The sequence below is a fragment of the Zophobas morio genome, unplaced genomic scaffold, assembly GCF_036711695.1.
Source record: "Zophobas morio isolate AGI-343-1 ecotype UQ-CSIRO unplaced genomic scaffold, CSIRO_AGI_Zmor_V1 ptg000101l, whole genome shotgun sequence".
In the NCBI taxonomy this organism is placed as follows: Eukaryota; Metazoa; Arthropoda; class Insecta; order Coleoptera; family Tenebrionidae; genus Zophobas; species Zophobas morio.
In genome coordinates, this window is record NW_026972206.1 from 146,381 (window position 1) to 166,615 (window position 20,235).

Consider the following 20,235-nt stretch of genomic DNA (forward strand, 5'->3'; position numbering starts at 1 on the left):
TTTTGCAGAGCTGGTAATGATACTAAACTGTGTTGATTGCTTCCTTTCATCCGGTTAGCTACCCCTCCACCACTGGTGTAAACCGATCTTGGCTATATGTCGCAAAGCTGTAGATGTTAAAAGGGAAATAATCTCTAGTTCAAATAGCTTTGGTCGTTGCGTTCTGGGTTTATGCCCCAGTACTAAGGGTAATGGGACTATAGTCAACATAAGTGTCCTCCGCGTGGATCTGAGCCACTCGGAGGGGTCAACATACTTGCTTAAATCGGGCTTTTCTTATTTACCTGCTTAACCCCCCTGGGATTAAAAGTCTTGTGGTAATAGGGTTTTATAATACAACTGCGAAGTTCTCTCTCCGTATTTTTTTTCCAGTTACCTCATATTGTTGTAATTTTTTTTTAATATTATCTTATTTCCATTATTTATAATAAAAATAGTTTAAGTAGGCTTTAATAATTTACCTTGTCATTGGAAATCTGGTATTTCTACAAAGTTGAATGATAGAAACAGATAGATATTCGCAAAGGCAACTCCGCCCGCAATCTCTAGGTAGATTTTTTTATCTATTAGAACTCTTTCAATAAATATCTATTAATTATAAATATTTATAAAGATAAACTGGATATCTCCAATATCACACCACTGAGCCCTGAAGTAATTAGCCGGCAGGCCACGATTAATATCGGTACTATAGGCCACGTCGCCCATGGTAAATCGACCTGCGTCAAAGCAATCTCTGGCGTTCAGGTTTTGATTTAAAGCTTTATTTTAGCTATTATTTTTATTTCCTTGGTCATTATTTATCACAGACAGTTCGTTTTTCAAGTGAAAAAATCCGTAACATAACTATAAAGTTGGGATACGCCAATGCTAAAATTTACAAATGCGACAACCCTAAATGTCCCCGACCCGGCTGGTATTAGCCTTTTAACTATTATAATATTCCTGCTTTTTTTTTCATTTTTTAAAAAAAAAATTAAATTTGTTAAGCTATCGTTCGGCTCCTAGCAATAAAGAGGATACTTTTTCTTGTGATCGAGAGGGTTTAAAATATTTTTTTTATAGCACTTTAACGCGTATTGGAATATTATTTTTTTAAGGTTGCAATGGCTCCTTCCAGTTACAGCGGCACGTCTCTTTTGTAGATTGTCCCGGTCACGACATTCTTATGGCTACTATGCTCAACGGGGCTGCTGTAATGGATGCCGCGATGCTACTGATTGCCGGAAACGAGTCCTGCCCGCAGCCTCAAACTTCCGAGCATTTGGCCGCCATTGAAATAATGAAGCTTCGGCATATTTTAATTCTTCAGAATAAAGTTGATCTTATAAGAGACAACCAAGCTATTGAGCAGTTCCAAGAAATTCAGAAATTCGTGGCTGGTTCTTTTAGAGCTATCGATTTAATTAATTTTTTTTTAATTTTTTAATTATTGAGAGTGATCCAATTTTTATTGTAACTAGGCACAGTTGCGCAGGATGCTCCCGTCATTCCCGTATCGGCTCAGATGAAATTAAACATTGATTGTGTTTGCGAGTACATAGTACTTAATTCTACAAATTACTTTATTTCATGGTTCACGTCATCCTCCATTTTGTTCAGTGCAACAAAATTCCTATTCCCGTACGAGATTTAACATCCGCTCCCCGGCTAATAATAATACGTTCCTTTGATGCAAACAAGCCGGGTTTTGTATATATTATTAAAAATAAAATTCATGTTAACTTTAGTTATTGAATACTTTAGGAACTGAGGTAGATGATATTCAAGGCGGTATAGCGGGAGGTTCCATTATGTGCGGAGTTCTGAAAGTTGGTATGGAAATTGAGATCCGACCTGGCATTGTTTCCAAAAATGAAGATGGCTCTGTTCGCTGTCTCCCGCTTACTTCAAGGATAGTGGCTTTGAGAGCAGACGAAAACGCTTTGCAGTACGCTATTCCTGGAGGGCTTATAGGTTATTACTATTATATTTTAATACTTTTCTGTTGTCTAAAGTTTTATATTTTGACTTTTTTTAATAATTTTGCAGGCGTTGGCACTAAAATTGATCCAACTTTGTGCCGATCGGATCGAATGGTAGGACAAGTTCTTGGGATTAAATCACACATGCCGGCTATATACACGGAGCTCCAGCTCAGGTTTTCTGGGCCAGCGTCATACTCTATATTAATTTAAAAAAAATATAGTTTGAAATTATTGCCGTCTTTTCTTTATGTTGATTTTAAAAGATTTATTTTGAATTTATATTTCTTTATAATTAAGCTTTCACTTGCTGAGGCGGCTTCTCGGGGTTCGCACTGGTGCTGATAAAAAACAAGCCAGAGTCACCCAATTGCAAAAGAATGAAGTTTTAATGGTAAACATCGGATCTCTTTGCACGGGCGGAAGAGTCAGTAACTTTAAGGTTTTTTGCATTTTTTTTATAAAGTAAAAGTTTCTACTCTTTTTACCTGAATGTAAAAAAATTAAATTTTCAAGGGCGACATGGCTAAGATTGTAGTAACCCAGCCGGTCTGTACAGAACCCGGAGAAAAAGTTGCGCTGAGTCGAAGAGTTGATAAGCACTGGCGGTAGTTTTTTATTATTTTTTTAATATTTGAAATTAATTTTTTTAAATTTTTAGATTAATTGGTTGGGGACAAATTCAAGCGGGAAAAGAGATAAGCGTTTCCAGTTATTAAGGAAAAAAAGAGAAAGTGAAAAGCACAAGAAATTTATTTCTTTTGTCTTAAAATTATCGTTACACAGTAAATCTTATAATCTTTATGTAATAAATCAAATTTGCTACCCCTGAAGAGAACAGATCTTTTTTTTTAAGGGCGTCTTCTGTAAAAATAAATTTACAAAAGCATTTTGCGATGCTGCATTTTTTGCCATCCGAATGGAGCGAGCCACTCCTTCTCCCACGCACTTCCCTTCGGAGAAGGCGCCCACGTAAAATACTGACGTTGAAGATAATCTTCCAGTCTCTCGCAGAATTCTGCAGTCATTGAAAAAAAAAGTCATAAAAACTTATTCGCAAGGATCTTAACAAAATACCTGAATTGCGGATTTTTAAAAGTTCTAGTAAAGCTTAGTATAGGAGAAGGGACGTTGATCAGCTCCTTTAGATTAATTTGGTCCAACACGGGATCTACTGTGGCCTGGAGAAACTCGCGCGATTCTTTATTGCTGAGATCAAGATGCATCAAGCCGATAAACGATATAAAAATCGACGATAACGTGGTTTTGGAGCAGTCTGCAGTCAAAAGCTATAAACATATATATTAGAAAATGTTAATTAACTTAAAAATTAGTATAATAATTTATTTTGCATATGAATTATTTTTAATTAAATAGTTAAAAACTATGCAGGCACTGCTGAGTTGTAAAACTGTTTACCAACTTGTACATTTTGAAGGCTACATTGTAGGGAAAAAAATAATATAATATAAAAAATTACTTTCTGTACGCGATCAATACCCAAATTTTTAGCAATTGCTTCTAAAGTTTCAGGTAAAAAAATATAACTTATAATATCTTCGGCGCACGACTCAGGAAGATTAGGGTAATTCTGGTTTAAATATTCTGCAGCGTGTAGGGATACAGCGTGATTACCTAAAAAATAAAGTATAATTTTTGCAAATTAATATGAGTAATATAATAATAAATTTTGTAAAAAAAAGTATTTAGTAAGTTTGAAGTGCCAATTCATAAATATTAAAAAACACCTAAAGGCAAGCATAAGCCAAAGTTTGATTTAAAAATTTCAGCTAATTTTTCTTCGGCTAAGTCAGGATGCAATCTATTCTTTAAAGCAAATAATTCTCGCTGGACTTCTATAAGGCCGTGGTCGCTCTATATAAGCGCTTGTTATAAAGCTTCACTATATAAATTAATAATACGGTACCCTAAGTTTAAGTCTCTCAGCCTTTTCTTCATAAGCTCTTATCCTTGCATAATTACCAAACTTGTATTTTTTTATAACTTAAAAAATAAAAAATTAGAAAATTTAATAATTAGATTTACTAAAAAGCAGATCATAAACAAGTGGCTAAAGCGACTTATGGAAAAAAAACTATACAGCCACCTTCTATGTCAACTGATGAATGAGGCCAGGACTGATCTACTTTTTTAGCAAAATTACGAGAATAATAACCCAAAAACCGAAATAATTTTTTTCTACAAGCACTAAAAAACATACAACGACTACTATAAACTGCACGAAAACAAATAGTCTTCGTTTTACTCAGAGGACCACTTTGGAGGATTTTCCAATATTATCCACTTAGACGGGCACATGGCTCAACTTTTGCTAAAAGAAAATATTCTTTTTCGGTGACACACCCTTTTTTGTGAATTGTAGCCTTATATATGTTGGGTCATATTTATACTCTTGCACTTAATACTTTAAGTTATATATAATAAAGAAAAAAGATCTTAAAGCTTTTAGGTGAAACATATATTATTAAAAATTCTCTAAAAATATTATGCTTTCCAAATTGTTATAGGGAAATGTGAGAATACAGCTTTCCTAATTCACTTCGAGTTTTTAATCTATATATACACTCAGTTTCTTTTTCATTTATGAAAATAAACAAAATTGTAAAGACTATAAATAGCAAACAGTAGCGAATCTTGAATTGTAACATTTACTTATAATTATTAAGAGGGCACGTGGAATAGTTAAGACTATCTTATAAAGGAACTCGGGCTAAATTTTCTTTATAAACCTGCTTAAGTCTGTCTTCGCTGTTGCTTCTTTTGAATGTTTCCTACCTCAAAAAATATCTACAATCTTTTTAGTATTTACTTTAAACTATGCTATGAGCTTTGCTATGCTAAATAGCTTTGTTAATTTCTGTTCTTTCTACTTAATTAAATAGAATTTATTTAACACTGAGTCAATTAATGGTACCCCTACATCTCTTACAAGAAGTCGCTGAAAGGATTTTGTTTACAATATAAACGCTCTTTTTTAAAAATAAAAAGAGCTTTTACTAACAATCGCTTCGTTTATATAATATTTAGTAATTAATAAATCGTCATCATTTTCTGTTTAGTACAGTAAAACTAGCAAAAATTCGTAAAAAGTTAAAAATCCTAATTTACGATATGAACAATCTTAATTCTTTACTTCATATGAAATATTGATCTTGTCAAAATAAACAGGAAGGAACTTGGTAGCTTTAATTACTTGTTTTTTATTTAGCTTTACGTTATTAACCGATTTAATTACATACATTGGATTAGTACAATACTTGCTGTTTTAATGGGCGTTGCAACAGTCTTTAAACTCAGCGTTTTTCTTAGGAGCTCATTAAAAACTTCTTGACCTGAGAGCCAAACCTTTCAGTTTAAGATGCACTAATTTCTATTATAAAATTTGTGGTTCCGAAATTTCATCCTTTGAATAAACTTCTACGTTAATGTTGAGAAATAAATCCGGCGAGCACTTCACTTGTACAACGTGAACTCCAGAAAAAAGCTCCAAGCGAGCATCAGGAAAAAGGATGGCAGCTTTGAAAAATAGAAAAATTAAAAAGGTTAGGGAATGTATGAAAGCTGACTTCAAATACTTTTTATAAAATTATAAAATTGCAACCGTCACGTCAATCATACCTGAAGGTACGTAATATTTCCAATATTTATAGAACTTTCTAACTATATCAACTTTATTCACTCCATCTTCCTTCGAAGGAGAAGTGATGTAAATGGTTTGATTTTAAAAAGTTAAAATACAGGTTATAGAAGTTAGAAGTGTTTAATATATAGCTCTAATATAGTAACAATGACTAATACCTGGAAAATCTCAATTATTTCCTTTTCGAGTGAATTATTATCAACAATTTTGTGACCTCCCAGTGGCTATAAAATAGTAATAATTTTTGTGGACTGATAAAAATTATCAAGTAAAAATTAATTTTTCAAGTTAAATAAGTTCAAAAGGCTCAGCATACCGAGCAATTTTTTAAAGAAAAAGATAATTTCTAAAATAACCAGGTTTAACTTTGCAAATTGTGCCAGTCGATCCTAAAACCTCTATTTTTTTTATAATAGAAATGAGTTCGATGTTTAATATACTAGTTTATATATTTACCATGATCCTTGAGTAAAACTATCCATATAGGTTCTTTCTTTAAAGTTGGCTCGTTCTGAGGGTATATTTTAGTTTTACGCTTCTTAATTTAAACCCTAGCTACATAGCTACGACTGTAATTAACGGGTAACAGAAAAACAGTGGGAATTCTTTTACCGTGGAGAAAAACTTATCATATAGGCAATTAGTAGAGAGCGAAGTGGTAGTGAATAAGGGAAATAAAAGAGAGGTCACTTTTGTCTGCGTATACTTAAGGTGTTTAAAGAACGAGCAAGCAACAGATATCAGTTACTATCGAAATAGAAGAACCCGTACCGAGTCGAACAGAAATATTTCCAATGCACATATTGAACGAAATATTCGGTTTAAGCATTGGTCAGTCTTCGAAGCTGCTACTGCTATAGATTCGATTCCTCCGCAACTCCCTGGTAATGGTGCTTCGGGCCATTCTCCCGCCTGGAGATCAAATTGCAAGGCTGAGCTTTTTCGCTTGCACTTCGTAGGGTGCGCACTTATTAAGGTAGATTTTAATCGTCTTCACAAATTTTAACTAATTTTGGAAGAAATGTGAATAATTTAAGTCCCCTTGTGTAAACATAAAGGGTTTGCTACTGTGGTACTCTTTAATTTTATATTATAAAAGCACCTTAAATCATAATTCCCACATATTTACGTATTCTACACAAAGTACCTCTTTTTAGGAAGAGTAACGTAATGTTATTTGTCTTTTTATTAATAATACTTGATAAGACACGAATAGTGTAATAAAAAGAAAAATCCTTTCTCTATACAACTTCACTACTACCCACCATCACTTAAAAAACTTCTGTCACAAAAAACAAATGATGACATTTCGAGCAATTAATAGAGTTCTAGGACTGTTAAATCTTAACTATAGTTTCAGTACTTGTTTTTCCGGTCACGTAGAAAATATTCTATAGTAATATTGTTATTTTAATGTATTAATATAGTTTGTTATATGGGTCAGTGCTAATAGAAATAGTGAACTACTGGTTTATGCATTCTTCATATTTTCGAAAAAGGTTGCCTCTCAATTTTCCTGCGAAAAGCAAACCTTATTATTAAACTTTATAGTTAAATTGATTTTGCGCACTCGGTATTTAATAAGTAATTATCTATGTATTTCATTTGTGCGTAAATGTTATTTTACTTTACAAGATTTTTATATAAAGACAGTTTTAAGTTTTATTTGCTTGCCCTATATGAGGTCTTATTATAGTTGACTAACCATCGCATATTTACTTGGATTTTATTTGCAATTTACCTTAATAAATAATGATTGACAACTTGAAAATACGAATTTTAAACATAGTATGTAATACTTGCAAGAAATTTTTCTTTGAAAGCCTACAAGTTTCTATTGCGCTTAAAAACATAAAGGGTGATAAATTTACTAAGGTAATAGGGGTTTTTAAACAACAGAAGAACTTTCTTTGTTTTAATACCCCGGATTTTAATTTATCAACTAAAAAAATGGCCATTTATTTTTCAATTTATTTTCATAAGTTATTTGATTATTTTTAGTGCTATCGTCCCAGAGTTTTTAGCGGTTGAATAGGGTCTTTATTTCTGTTGCTTGACGAAAGCTCCTTACGTAAGTTATTTAAAAAATATATTTTGAATGGAATGAGACTATAACTTTAAGAGTCAGAAAACTAGAAAGGTAATTTTTAAAAGCTTTTATTAGTTAGCCTCTACCATCATTAACTTTTACTTTTAAATTATAGTTTCCACTTCAGTTCATGTATTTATTCGAATTTTAACGTTACTATTCCAAACAATAAACTGGTCTCTATTTTGTCGGGCATTATTATAAGTATTGTGTTACTATTGAAGAGAGATATTGTAAGGTACCATTCATAGATATGCTATATGTAAATACATCTTTTTATCTACTTTTATTTAAACGCATGTCAGTTCCGGTCGGGAAGCAGACAATCTATACTCCCTATAGTTAGGCGGGGTGCTTGAGCGAGACCAGAAGTTTAACTCAACCCGCCAAACTTTTTTTTAACCCTACCTCTGGAATTTTAAACTGCTTACCGCGAGTATTTGCAAACGGCGGTAGCGATCTTCATCTAAATTTTCATTTGCTAGTATACGGCATCTATACATCGATTCCAGCTCCGCAAAGTAGAGCGACATTTCGCACAAATCATATGCGCTTCTCATGATGAGGAGCAATTGGCTTGTTACACCAAAATTGAAAACACTGGCGAGTGGTGAGTACACATGCATCACTGGTTGCGCAACAACAACTTGCCCTCCAGTCGCCATAACTTTACGTTTTGAACCTTAGAGCCTCTAGGGCTGCAGTGAGTTTTGCTCCTCACTATGATGAATAGCAACTAGATAGCATTGTAAATGCTGGCAGAGCAGGGTGGACGGCTTAGAAATTGACAAGGGAAGGCAAGGTGTGCACATAAAAACGCATGGTGAAAGGTAGTTAAGAATAGAATTTTCTGTGGGTCGGTTAGAGAGGGTAGTCGACTGAGCGAAGCTGCGTGCCAAACTTGGTTAAACGCGTTCTCGACATTAAGAAAAAACGTACGCTGTGGCTTTCGAAAATTTTGAATGCGCGGGTCACATTCTGATAGAAGAAGGGGCTGCTAATTGTAAATGGCTTTCCGATATCTAAGCTGAAACCCCGGCAAGACCTCACGAGCTTGACGTCCACTGTTATGCGGTGCAGTAAAGAAATTTTAAAAACTTTGCTATCTTTTCTAAGTATTAATCTTATTGGACAGTGACAGCATCTGTGCAACCTAATCTAAACTAATCTGAGTTTTTGTGAGTACCAAGAAACAGGCAAACGGTGAAAAGTTATGCTTAGAGTCTCTCAAAAACTGTATTTTATAAGAATGAACAATTAACTTTATATAACACAACAGTTGATGACGAGAAACTAACAAGGCTCCCGAAAAATCCTGGGACTAATCCTCAGATGCCTTCTTTTAATAAGGATTTATATCATCCTCAGTTAGTACAAACCTTTAAAATGATACGTGTCAAAATTTAATGACATTCGGCCATTTAGTTATAGAAATATTTAAATTTTAGTGATTTGACCTTTGCTGGTTACAAAATCATGATAAAAAACGTACGTATTTCGAGTATTAATTAAGCATTGTTTATTGATGAAAAAATTATCGTCAAGCGCAGCAATTGCTTTAAAATATGTTATATGGAATCTACTCGTCGAAAATAACGATTTGTCGGAGGTTTGCAAGTTTAAACGGGGACGTACGAACACTAATGATGCTAAACTCTCTAGAGGCGCCCGAACGAGGCATTTACTTTGGGAAACATCTAAAAATTTCACAAAATTGTCGTTGATGATTGTAAAGCTGATTGAGTTGGCTGATATCGCAAAAAAAATTAATGAATCGTGTCAACTATATTTTGTACAAACATTTGGCCTGAAAAAACTTCTCAAAAACATCAACTTGTCGAAGATTTTTGGATGCTGTTTTAAGCTTTTCAAACTTAGTAAAAAGTATTTGTAAAACAAGATGTAACCCAGATCTATCATTACACTTCAGAGACTAACAGCAGTCACTTGAGTGGAAGCAAAGAGTGAAAATCTCTCAAAATAATCCGAAGGCGCAAACAGTCTTCTGAAAAGATTGTGGTCCCCAAGCGCGTAGTATAATATTAATCGACTATCTAAAAAAAGGGGGGGGAAAAATAGCTATTATTATTTAATGCCATTAATCCAAATGAGGAAGGAAATTACATAAAAAGAGATTTTTCCTCAAGGTCGTGCCTCGTGTCACAAGTCGATAATTACGCTGGCAAAATTAAATGAACTGAAGTTCTCCGCGCTTACCTTACTCTCTAGATCTATCCCCCGGCGACTATTATCTCTTTGAAGACTTATAAAACTGTTCCAGGTCAAAAGATTTGGGTCATTCGGAGAAGCCATCGTCGAAACTGAGACCTATTTCGAATTATAAATAAATTAAACTATATATAGGTATGGAAATACTGGAAGACTTTGGACTAATCGTATCGCTCTTATAAGACTGTTACATTATAAAATTGAATTTTGAATAAAGTGTTGTGTAATTAAATAGTTTTGAAAATTTTCAGGCAACGTGTTACATCTTTGGAGATTCCGAAAGTAATAGACAGGAATGCATGCGGGTACACCCTCAGGACTTTACGATCCAAATCTGTTGGGAATAGAAAGCGCCCATGATATTAGAATTAAATTCTTTGAATAAGGTGACTTCTCAGGAATCTTCTAAAATGCAACTGAATATCAGCTAAAAACGACTATGGAAGTATTCTGTAAAATTGATAATAGACTAGTATCTAGATTACCTCTAAGGGACTCCACTACCTAAAATCTACGTTTATGGTAGTTTCTTAAGCAACTATTCGTTTAATTGAAGTTGCAGCGTTACATTTCACCCATATATTGCCTACTATTGTACAGACCTTTTCTCCCACGTGGGAGGGTATTTCTTAACATATCTAGTGTTGTAATTAGTTTTACTAAAACCTTGTTGGCTGAAGACCAACCAAAGAGAGCCTATTATTCTTTCAAGGTCAAACAACCTATTACAGGTAGAAACTAAAAGGGCTGACTTTTATCTAAACTTACACTTTTCGTACTAATAAGTTCACAACGTTAGCTAGCTATTTTTATGAGGTTTAAAAGAAGCCTTGTCAGTTAGGGGTTAGATTAAACTTAATCTTATTAATAGTTTTTACAAGGCGTCTCACTGGACTTTATTTTATTCCATTTATTGACACCTCGAAAGATAACTCCGGCGCTTCATCCTGACAGGTATCGAAACGATATTATTTCGGGGAGTCGCGTCCTTAAGGGTAGTTTCTCAACCTTATTTTACATTTTTTCTTTACTGCTTTATTATAAACTTTAGTGGTGTACAGACTGTCCCTCATATAATGCTTGGAAAAGACGTTGCCAGCGAATAAGTTTTTAAATCACTGACAAATGTACTTTTATTTAAAAAAGTAAAACTACATCGAACCTTGCGTGATATTCCCCCCCCCCACCCCGCTTTGTGTTATACACAGTGATTTATAAATTCCCTGGACTTTTACCTTTTAAGTCTAGAATTCTCTCAAGTTTAAGATTTAACATCGGTACTAGCCTCTCTACGATCTCATTCGGACTACTAACTACCATAACTCTTATTATATACTTAATATAAACGGGGCTGCTGATTTAACCTAGATAATTATGTCTTCAACGAACCTCAAAATTGCCGTTTACTGGGCGCGTAGTAAAGGGTAAGCGCCTTAACTGGCTCAACTTGTATCATTACATAGTTCACGTGCGACCACCAGTGAAAGTTGTTGTCAAAGAAGGCTCTCAACAATTTTGCCCAAGCCGTAAAAAGCGCTTTGCTCCATCGCATTTCTAGCATTAGCTAGAACAGGCAGCAAAATAGCTCTGTAGATTTTGACATAGCAATCGGGGGCTTCGTAGCGGAGTAAACGGTTTGTTTTTGTGCTTTCTTCGTTGATACGTTTGCGCTTAATTGGGTCTTCATCTCTTATCTACTACCTATCCTTAATTTAAGTGAACTATAAACCAGACTAACCTACGTTTAGTAATGCATTAGTTAGTAACTAAGTGAGTTTGAAAGCCACGGGCGTACTAGATGAACTCGAATAGTTTAAATACTTGCATATCGAGTCATTCCTAATAGCACTACTGGCATTGATCCTCGATGCTGATTAACTAGTTTAAAAACTATAATTAGTTTTTCATTTTAGTATTTTTCTAAGTGTGAGATGTATTAGAAATTATGATAGCAAGATTTAATAGGCCGCCATCAAAGAACGAAAAAAAGAGTTATGTAGGTGGGAATCGCCCACGACTTTGAGTTTGCGCGTTAATGCTCGTAACCGCTGAGATACCAAGACAGCACCTTACATCCGGTGTAATGTATTTAAAGTTCTTAACCTGTTAAAATGCTAACTAGAAAATATTTAGAAGTATTAATGTCTCTTTTTTTATATTTAACAATTCTAGCATAGTGCAATAAAATGACTCTCAAATGATAGTGCTACTATTACTTATGTATTGATCAATTCTCTATAGATACCACTTTCCCACTTTCTCATGTTTTTTTAGGTGAATTTAATAAGGGTATGACCAGCCGCAGAGAAGGGATACTGCCGTAAGGATTGAATGCACCTAGGTTAACAATGCATTTCATCAATCATCATACAGAAAGTTGAAGCTGTGAGTTTCAAGCAATTTGGAGCGGTGGCCCACTAACAAGGATATGATTCTCGCTGATTCACCATTTTATTGTGAGCTTTGTCTGTTGCATATTTAACCTAGCTGCTTGTATTCTAAAATTTTATAAAATAACCCTTTTAAAAGGAAAAACAGCTTCCATTTTACTTGTTAATTCCTCTTCTCACCAGAAGACAGACTTATTTGTGGTAACCTTCCTTCCAGGGATTCTGCGTTTAAACACAACTGTCAACCTGTGTCTTGTCATTTTCACCTATCGCATAAACGTGAGACTCTTTTCTACTGCCCCGGACTTTACTTTAAAAAAAGGTTCCTACAGTAAAAAAAAAAAAATTAACTGAAAGTATATAGTATCTCCAAGTGATGTAGCTTTTAGTTCCTTTTATATTTAAAATTTTTATAAAAATATCTAAAGCTTCCACCTTAGTGGTCTTTCTTCTTGTATTGAAGAAGCCATATATATCTTATATGTCGCGCTCTTATTTATTTAATTATTTATTACTTTTAATTACAAAGTTGCGTTGAGCTTTTAAGTGATGTTATCCTAAAAGCTAAGTTTGTATTGCAGCAGTATAGTACTTAGCATCTGAATATCTTATTGTAATAACTTCCCTTTAAATTGATCTCGTCCAACTTTTCAGTAACAGCTGTACAAATAATCGCTATGACAGATTACAGGAAAGGATTAAGTACAATTCACCTTTCATATTAGTGTTTCCAAATAAACTTTATTGAAATACAATACTACAGTGTACTTAAAATAGAGAACCTAGTAGGAAAAATTAATTTGAATAAATCAATTTTACTTAATCGAATAGTAGTCTCAGTCTCAAAAAGTTGAGTCGTTTGCCATAGATATGGAGCTGATAGACCAGGACAGCAATGCTAATTATTGATGGTTTCCAACGGTAATTTTTACCCCAGGAGGAATAAAGGGAGTCTGCGCGCGCTAAGATTACACCTGTTTCTCAATCTTCGAGGCAGTTATAGTGGTGAACCTTTGTAGAGAGAGAGTACAGGGTAAGCTTTGAAATTCGTTAAAATAGCTGTAGTATGCCAGTGCTAAAAAATATATAGTTGTGTTTTTTAAAGTCGAAACTTAATTCTTTTAAACATTTTAGAGTAGTTGAGCGTTCTCCGTACAACAACGATAATAAAATGATGTATTTGTATGTTTAAAAGTAGTCAAACAAAAAAGTCGAATAAATATTATATCATAATTTGCATATCGTAGTTAAATAGCGTGGTTGTACTGGAGTAAAGTGAATTAAAATAGTTATATTAGTATTTTGTAGAGGCGCGAAGTACTCTTGTGGTTCTTTAAATGTCAACTTAAAAATGTGTTATGCTTTGTTTGTTTTCTGTTTATTTAATACGTAACCATATAATGTGTATTTTGGGTATTCCGTTACATTTGTCTTATGAAAAACGTTGCGTAGCCACCAAATACAAAAGGTGAGCTTTATTGACGAAAATTGAGTTTCCCGTATAGTTTTATTATTTAATGCTCTAATCAATGTGTGATGGAGGATAACCACTCTAATGACTAGAGAAGTATACATTTTTTAATTATTTCGTGGGCGGGTTTTGGAGATTTTGTTTGAAGTATATTTTTAATCATGCTTTAGTTATAAATATATCACGGCAGCCGTAAAACTTAGCTTTTTGTATCTTTAATAGCAGTTTATATTTTGCTTACTATGGCCAAATTTACATAACTTTAACCTCGTCTAACTTGAGACACATTCTGTACTATTGATATAAGTTTTATATATACCATAAAACCTGTTTAGAAGGCATTCTGGTATCTAAGTGTCAAGGTTGAAGCGTGCTCTTCATAGAGCCTCGTATTAACCGAACATTTAATGCGTCAAGGATTAAAAATTAGCTTTAAAAACATATAACTTGAAGTGATTCTAACAATCGTCATTAACAATATTTTTAACTGATAAAGACTATTTATAAAAAATTAGGAACTTAAAAAACTTTAGCTTTTTATTATAGCGCAAATTTTGCTATTACTGCAAACTTTTGACTCTAAACGCTTTTTTTAACTTTTCCAATTTAACCTCTGTTATTACCTTAGTTAATAAAACCTACTTGCTTCCATCTAAGCCTCAGCTGTCGCTTATCTTCTTCCTTCAAGTTTTTTATTAGCCTTATTTTCCCCTTGAGTTTATACAAATATACTTAGCGTTTTAGGGAATTTTTTTTTCAATCTACTACTTGTAATCCAGGTTTATAACACTAGCTCCTTTTTTAGAAGAAGGCGTTTATTAAGTAGCTTAAGTTTTATTAAACCTAGTTTGCTTAAATTTTTTTGAAATTCAAAATATAGTAGGGTCAAGTTGTTGTACAACTTGCAGTTGTCGTAAAAAAAACCATAAATTGTAGAAAAATGTTTTACCTGTAACAAAAGGTGGATTATTTACCATTAGTTACCTTCTTTGTTCGGTAACCTAGTTAAAATTACACATATATCTAAACATACCACGCAGCAATAACCCACTTAAAAATAGCATGTATATAAACGCCTCAAAGGGATTTGTCAGAGAGTATGTTAAGCAAATATTATTATATAGAAATATTATTTTTGTCTCTGCACGTGTCTTTGCACGGGGCCAATATAAACATTATTCCAAGGATCTTAAATTTAACCTAAACAAATATACATAAATGAAAACGCTTTTTAACCTTTTGTAAAGGTATATAAACAGCTTAATTGCCTAAAACAAAGAAATTCCCGTCTTTTTGTTCTCGCCTTCTCAGTTGTTAGTGCTTTTACCCTACACTTAGAATGTTAGCCTAGTTTAAAATATACTGTCACACTATAATTTATTTTTAACGCTGTTAGCCTGTTAAAGAACTTAATCATTAATATTTTGTCGATCAGATTAAGTAACAGAAATAAACGTTGATTGATATTGATGGGCCCCTTCGGGTCAAGAAGCAAAAATGTTTGAAAGAATTCCTCATAGAGAACTTAAAGTTATAAATTTAAGTTTGTGGCTTGATGGAGACCAGAGAAAATTCTTTTTTACAAATTAATTTTAAAAGTTATTGATTACTGTTGAGTTTCTAACTTTAATACTCGGGCACCATATACGTCTAGTTATTTATGGCCTTTCGTTATACATAGATGATATTATTGTTCTTTTTGTAATAAATATATCTAATTTATAAACCTAACCTATTTAATAAAAGCGAGGAGGTTGTATGCTTGTTATCTCTCGCTGGAGTCTCTTGCTAATTTGTTATATTATGTTTATAAAATAGCATATGAAACATTTGATTATATATACTCTAGTGCACTGTGAGAGGGTAATAGCGGGAACAGAATTCATGTTATATAAGAAAAAGAGTTAATTTTATTTAATTATTTAAGTAAATTTGCAAATGTGTAATACCTCATAAAACGAACCTGCTTAATCTTAGCGATATTAAATAGATAAAAATGACTTGAACTTGCATAGGGAAATCCATTTCCAAACCGGTGAAAAATGGATCGCTGAGGATATTAAACACCCAATTTCTGTAGGTACTCACTCGAGTTACTTCACGATCGCAGTATTTGGTACTCGGAGTAATCACTTTTTTTTTTGTTAAAAAAAAAAAGTATAACCCGCCAAAGTGGGTCTACAAAATTTTTTTCATGAGGATGCTCGACAGTGGAGGAAAACCTTTTAAAAATGTTAAAAAACTTCGCTAGGATGCTTATGTGATCTAGCATGCGTCCTCAGCTTTATTTAATTTGGTCTTAAAAAAAGTATTGGGCGATGCTTTAATGAATTTATAAAGAAAAGCTGTCCCTGCACGTGTTTGTGTGCTGTTTACGAGGTTGCTGCCTGAGCAAAGTTCTGGTTGTGTAAAATCACTCTATGTCACTGGTTGCAAACCTGGCGGCGGTTATTGCACAAAATGTTGCTTCAACTTCACATATAGAAGAACTGTGTCAACATTTCGAACATCACTTAAAAAGCTGTGACGGGCAACTAGTAGTGGTAGCACTGGTGTATCTCCACTGTTTGGCATGTCTCAAAATCACGAGTAAGAAGATTAACGAAACCAGAGGCGGTTAGTGGTTTCATAAACGTAGGACATTAGAATTTATGAGATGAGGTTTAATACGTAACCAACAATAACTGAGAAAGAGCATAACGTCATTAAGAATTGAACTCCCGACCTTAGGTATGACCCCGGTATGACGGATTTAACCTGTTATAGGTCATCTAGTTTTATTAATTAAACTACAAGGGAAGTCTTTCCTTATATAATTCGTTTTTCTATCAGTTTGTTTCAAAAGCGTCTTTAGTTACTGGATTTTGTGAATGTTTTTAACACTAAAACTAATATTAAAATAAATATTACTGGAAATCTTTTATAAGTATTTTTAATAGACCATATTTATGTAGTTTTTAAGTGAAACATAGAGTTTTACATTGGCAAGTTCAAGCGGATCCGATGTACTAGAGGTTTTTACATATCTCAGCTTGTAAGATTAGATAAACAGTCAAAATTTAGTTTTCAGCCCACAATGATCTAATTAGATCTACTTTTACTATCATATTTGCAGTTCCTTATGGAATCCTTACTATTTAAAATTTTATGCCATTGCTTTTTCTAATACGATTTCAATTGCTTCTAAATTACTAAATTTTTAAAATGCTAAGGAAGTTTGTAGGTTTAATATAATATAGATTTATGGCATATCCACTTATGTTCGTTCGGTCATGTTATTTAGTATAGAAAGAATAATTTGTTTTCTTTAGTTTTGTTTCTAATATCGAGACTACCTTTGTCCACTAATCATTACTTTTTCTTATCGAATTCTGTTAGCAAGGAAATTCCAGCAATAACCTTAAATTTTCTTGTGAAGCTGGAGATACAGCCTTAAGCAATGCCTTTGCAAATACTTCGTTAAAATCTTTTGGTAACTTTACTCCCATTTACCGATTTCAGTTCGTGTATAAAATAGTGAATATTGTAAAAAGGTCGGCCTTTCCTAAGAAGGGCGCCTTGTTAATGATGCCTATCGCCAAATGAGACTAGTGGTAAATCAATAATATATTAATTCTCCTTCTTTCGGAGTTAATAGAGCTGATATATTTACTAAACCACTTTTGAGGCAAACACGAAGCATTAACTACAACAAATTTTATGAAATACAAAATAAATTTACATAATTAAAAGAATAATTAATATAAACAAGGATAATTATTTTATTTAAAGATTTTGGCTATTATTTTTTTTTATTTACTCCAAAATATATTATAAAATTATTAGTATTAAAAGAGTAAGTGGTATCCCATATTTTCGTTCCTTTTATTTCGCGTTTTCTTATCTTATTTAATGGATAATATTGTGTCCTTAGGGTCTTAAAAATTACCACTTCGAAACCTACACGTCCGCAGACAAAATCAATCGGTTTATATAAAGGATTAACGTGTTCTATCCTGGTTAATTAACTAGGTGAAATTAAAGGAAAAAAGGCCGAGTTAAGGACTTCAGCCTTGTATTTTGAGTCGTAAAGACCTTATTAAAACTCACATTATGCTAAAAAGGTTTTAAAATATTTCTCTCACTTTATGTGTTAATTGTTTGTAGAAAGATGTTTCGTACCTTACTTTTTCTTTGGAAGTAATATAAATCCTAAGCCTGCTGCCACTTAAGAGTAATGAATAAACTGTTATTCAAAGAATTGCTACTTTAAATTCACCTGGATCTTACCTTATTTCAGAGTATTTATATTTAGTGTTATGTATCTTATAATGCTTTATTTAGAGCAAGGTAATAATAGAAAAGTAGTAAAAAAATTAATTGTTGAAATAAGTTAAAGGGAGTTAAGTTTACCCCAAAAAAAGATTGAAAGAGCTTTCTTGCCGTAACCAGGCAAGGACGTCTTTTATTATAAAGTTAGTTACATGTCGTCTAAATTCAACGTGCTACTTTTTGCTGAATTACTAGTTATCCCGTGTATATACGCCTTACAAAGCTTGACTAGTAAAGGAAACTGTGGGTCTATTAAGCATAGCGAGATGACGTTTTTTAAGGACAAATCATTTAAAAAAAAGAGTTCCAAATTTTTCTAATATTAAAATAAGTAGATGAAAAACTAATAGTATGCTATATAGTAATTCTTATTGTAATATGCTTGACTAAGTTGCATTATGATAAATCGCTTAACAAAATCTCCTACTAACTTAGATTACCTAAATAAAAATTGTTGCAATTTAAGTAGTTACTTTTAAATAAATACTAAATTAGAATAAAAAACGAGCATAATAAGTACCGCTTCTTCTTCAAATCCCATTTTATCTATATGCGTGGCAGCATCCAGAGCCTGACCTCGATATTTTTTAAGGAGACAGTTACTATTACTCAAGCACTACAGCAATACCGTTTTTAAAGTATTCTCCAAAGTGCACTGTTGTTTTTCAGAGTGATGGTCACCGACCTCAGTGGCACCCACGGATGCTGGGAAAGTAAGGTTGCCTGGTGCGTTGTTGTTAGTGTCATCAATACCGCTAATACTTTTCTCTTTTATAATAGAATTTATATCTGTTTCGCAATATGTTTGAGTTAAATAAAGTATTTCCTCTTTTTGGCACTCATAAAAGTTTAATATGGACTTCACGAGAGTAATGAACTCTAGGCAAAAAAAAGATCCACTCTTCCCGTTATTGCCTTGAAATCTGAACACGAACTTACGATCTAAACCTCTCTGAATTTAGTTGTGTAAATAGTTTAAACTGCGAGAAAACTTTATAAAAACGTAGTTTACTTTGTAAGTTATTCCCACAAGGCCGTCTTCAATATTTACGCAGGCCTCCATCATATTTTTAGAATTTACAAGGAAACAGCTTTCCTTAAATAAAAGAATAAAAAACATTTAGTCAAAATTGTTCTAATAACTAAAATATTTAAGTGGTTCTTAAATTTAATACGAAAAAATTACGTAGATCAACTTTTCCGAGTGAATAAGCATCTGCATGTGAGGAAGAACTGTCAAACTAAGAGGCTCCGAAAGAGAAGCAAAATCCTAATTTAGTGTAAGATAACTCTAAAAAATACGATATTAGTAATAATCTACCTTCCAAAAGCTTCTAGTGGTCAAAGGGTCCTTACAGTATTTTAAATATGAAGTTAGCTTCCAACACTGACTTAAAACAGAAAGTTTGCTGTTAGTGGGATGAAGCATTGGAATAAAATTGATGAACTAGTTACTAAATTGGAAACGCACCAAAGTTTTCGATTATTAATATAATTTTTATAACTTTTTAAACTTATAAAAATCACTAAATAATTTTCATTAATATGTTGGGCTCAATTCACAATTTACATGTTAACAGAAATCTTAAAATTATTATTTAGTCTTCGCAGCACTAAATCTAAATAAAGTGAAGAAAGACTTTAGTAAATTATAATAGAAAAATTATATTTAAAGTAAAACTAAAAGACATATTACATAACTTAAAATACATATATTAGATATTTACCATTATATATACTTATTTTTTAAGTAGGGTTTTTACCTATAAAGTTAGCTACTTTTTCTACGCACCCTTTACGATAAAAAACCCTCCTAAAATTAGCTGCAATTAGTAAGTTTGAAGCACAAATAAAAATTACAGCATGATAAAAAAAATACTTTATATATTACAGGCAATACCAAGTAAGGATTCACGTCGACCTTCAAAATATATAAATAATTTTTCCTTTAATAAATAGCTTTATATATTTTGATTTTTTATTTTTTACAGCTAACTTAAACTTTTACTAATTGTTTACACTATCTAGTAGACATTAATATTTTTTATTTATGCAATATCAGCCCAACTCTTTTCAACCCAAAACATGGAGTGGACACATTCTATGAGACTATTCCCAAT

The 20,235-nt window shown here is 32.7% G+C and overlaps 2 protein-coding genes and 1 long non-coding RNA gene across 4 annotated transcripts; 1 reads left to right on the forward strand and 2 right to left on the reverse strand.

The window, feature by feature from the left end:
* The first annotated feature begins 311 nt into the window (after positions 1–311).
* Positions 312–2,741, forward strand: LOC135144462 (eukaryotic translation initiation factor 2 subunit 3-like). 2 transcript variants are annotated; one of them, XM_064076495.1, is made up of 13 exons: positions 312–387; positions 438–549; positions 614–747; positions 810–916; positions 991–1,043; positions 1,101–1,382; positions 1,464–1,543; positions 1,603–1,687; positions 1,747–1,956; positions 2,032–2,140; positions 2,265–2,406; positions 2,481–2,572; positions 2,626–2,741. In XM_064076495.1, the coding sequence occupies exons 2-13, from the start codon at positions 498–500 to the stop codon at positions 2,681–2,683; spliced, it is 1,404 nt and encodes a 467-aa protein (XP_063932565.1). In that variant the 5' UTR covers positions 312–387; positions 438–497; the 3' UTR covers positions 2,684–2,741. The 2 variants fall into 2 exon arrangements, with proteins under 2 accessions (XP_063932565.1, XP_063932566.1); XM_064076496.1 differs by having other exon boundaries at positions 319–387; positions 447–549.
* A 45-nt stretch (positions 2,742–2,786) lies between these two features.
* On the reverse strand, positions 2,787–4,283 carry LOC135144475 (large ribosomal subunit protein mL44-like). The gene is made up of 7 exons (XM_064076511.1): positions 4,231–4,283; positions 4,072–4,172; positions 3,892–3,968; positions 3,713–3,839; positions 3,445–3,599; positions 3,042–3,253; positions 2,787–2,982 (listed from the first exon to the last, which is right to left on the reverse strand). Exons 1-7 carry the CDS (start codon positions 4,281–4,283, stop codon positions 2,787–2,789), a joined length of 921 nt encoding a protein of 306 aa, XP_063932581.1.
* A 14,003-nt stretch (positions 4,284–18,286) lies between these two features.
* LOC135144454 (uncharacterized) lies at positions 18,287–18,886 on the reverse strand. The gene is made up of 3 exons (XR_010283145.1): positions 18,744–18,886; positions 18,636–18,686; positions 18,287–18,431 (listed from the first exon to the last, which is right to left on the reverse strand). It is a non-coding gene; the product is annotated as an uncharacterized LOC135144454 (long non-coding RNA).
* Positions 18,887–20,235: the final 1,349 nt, after the last annotated feature.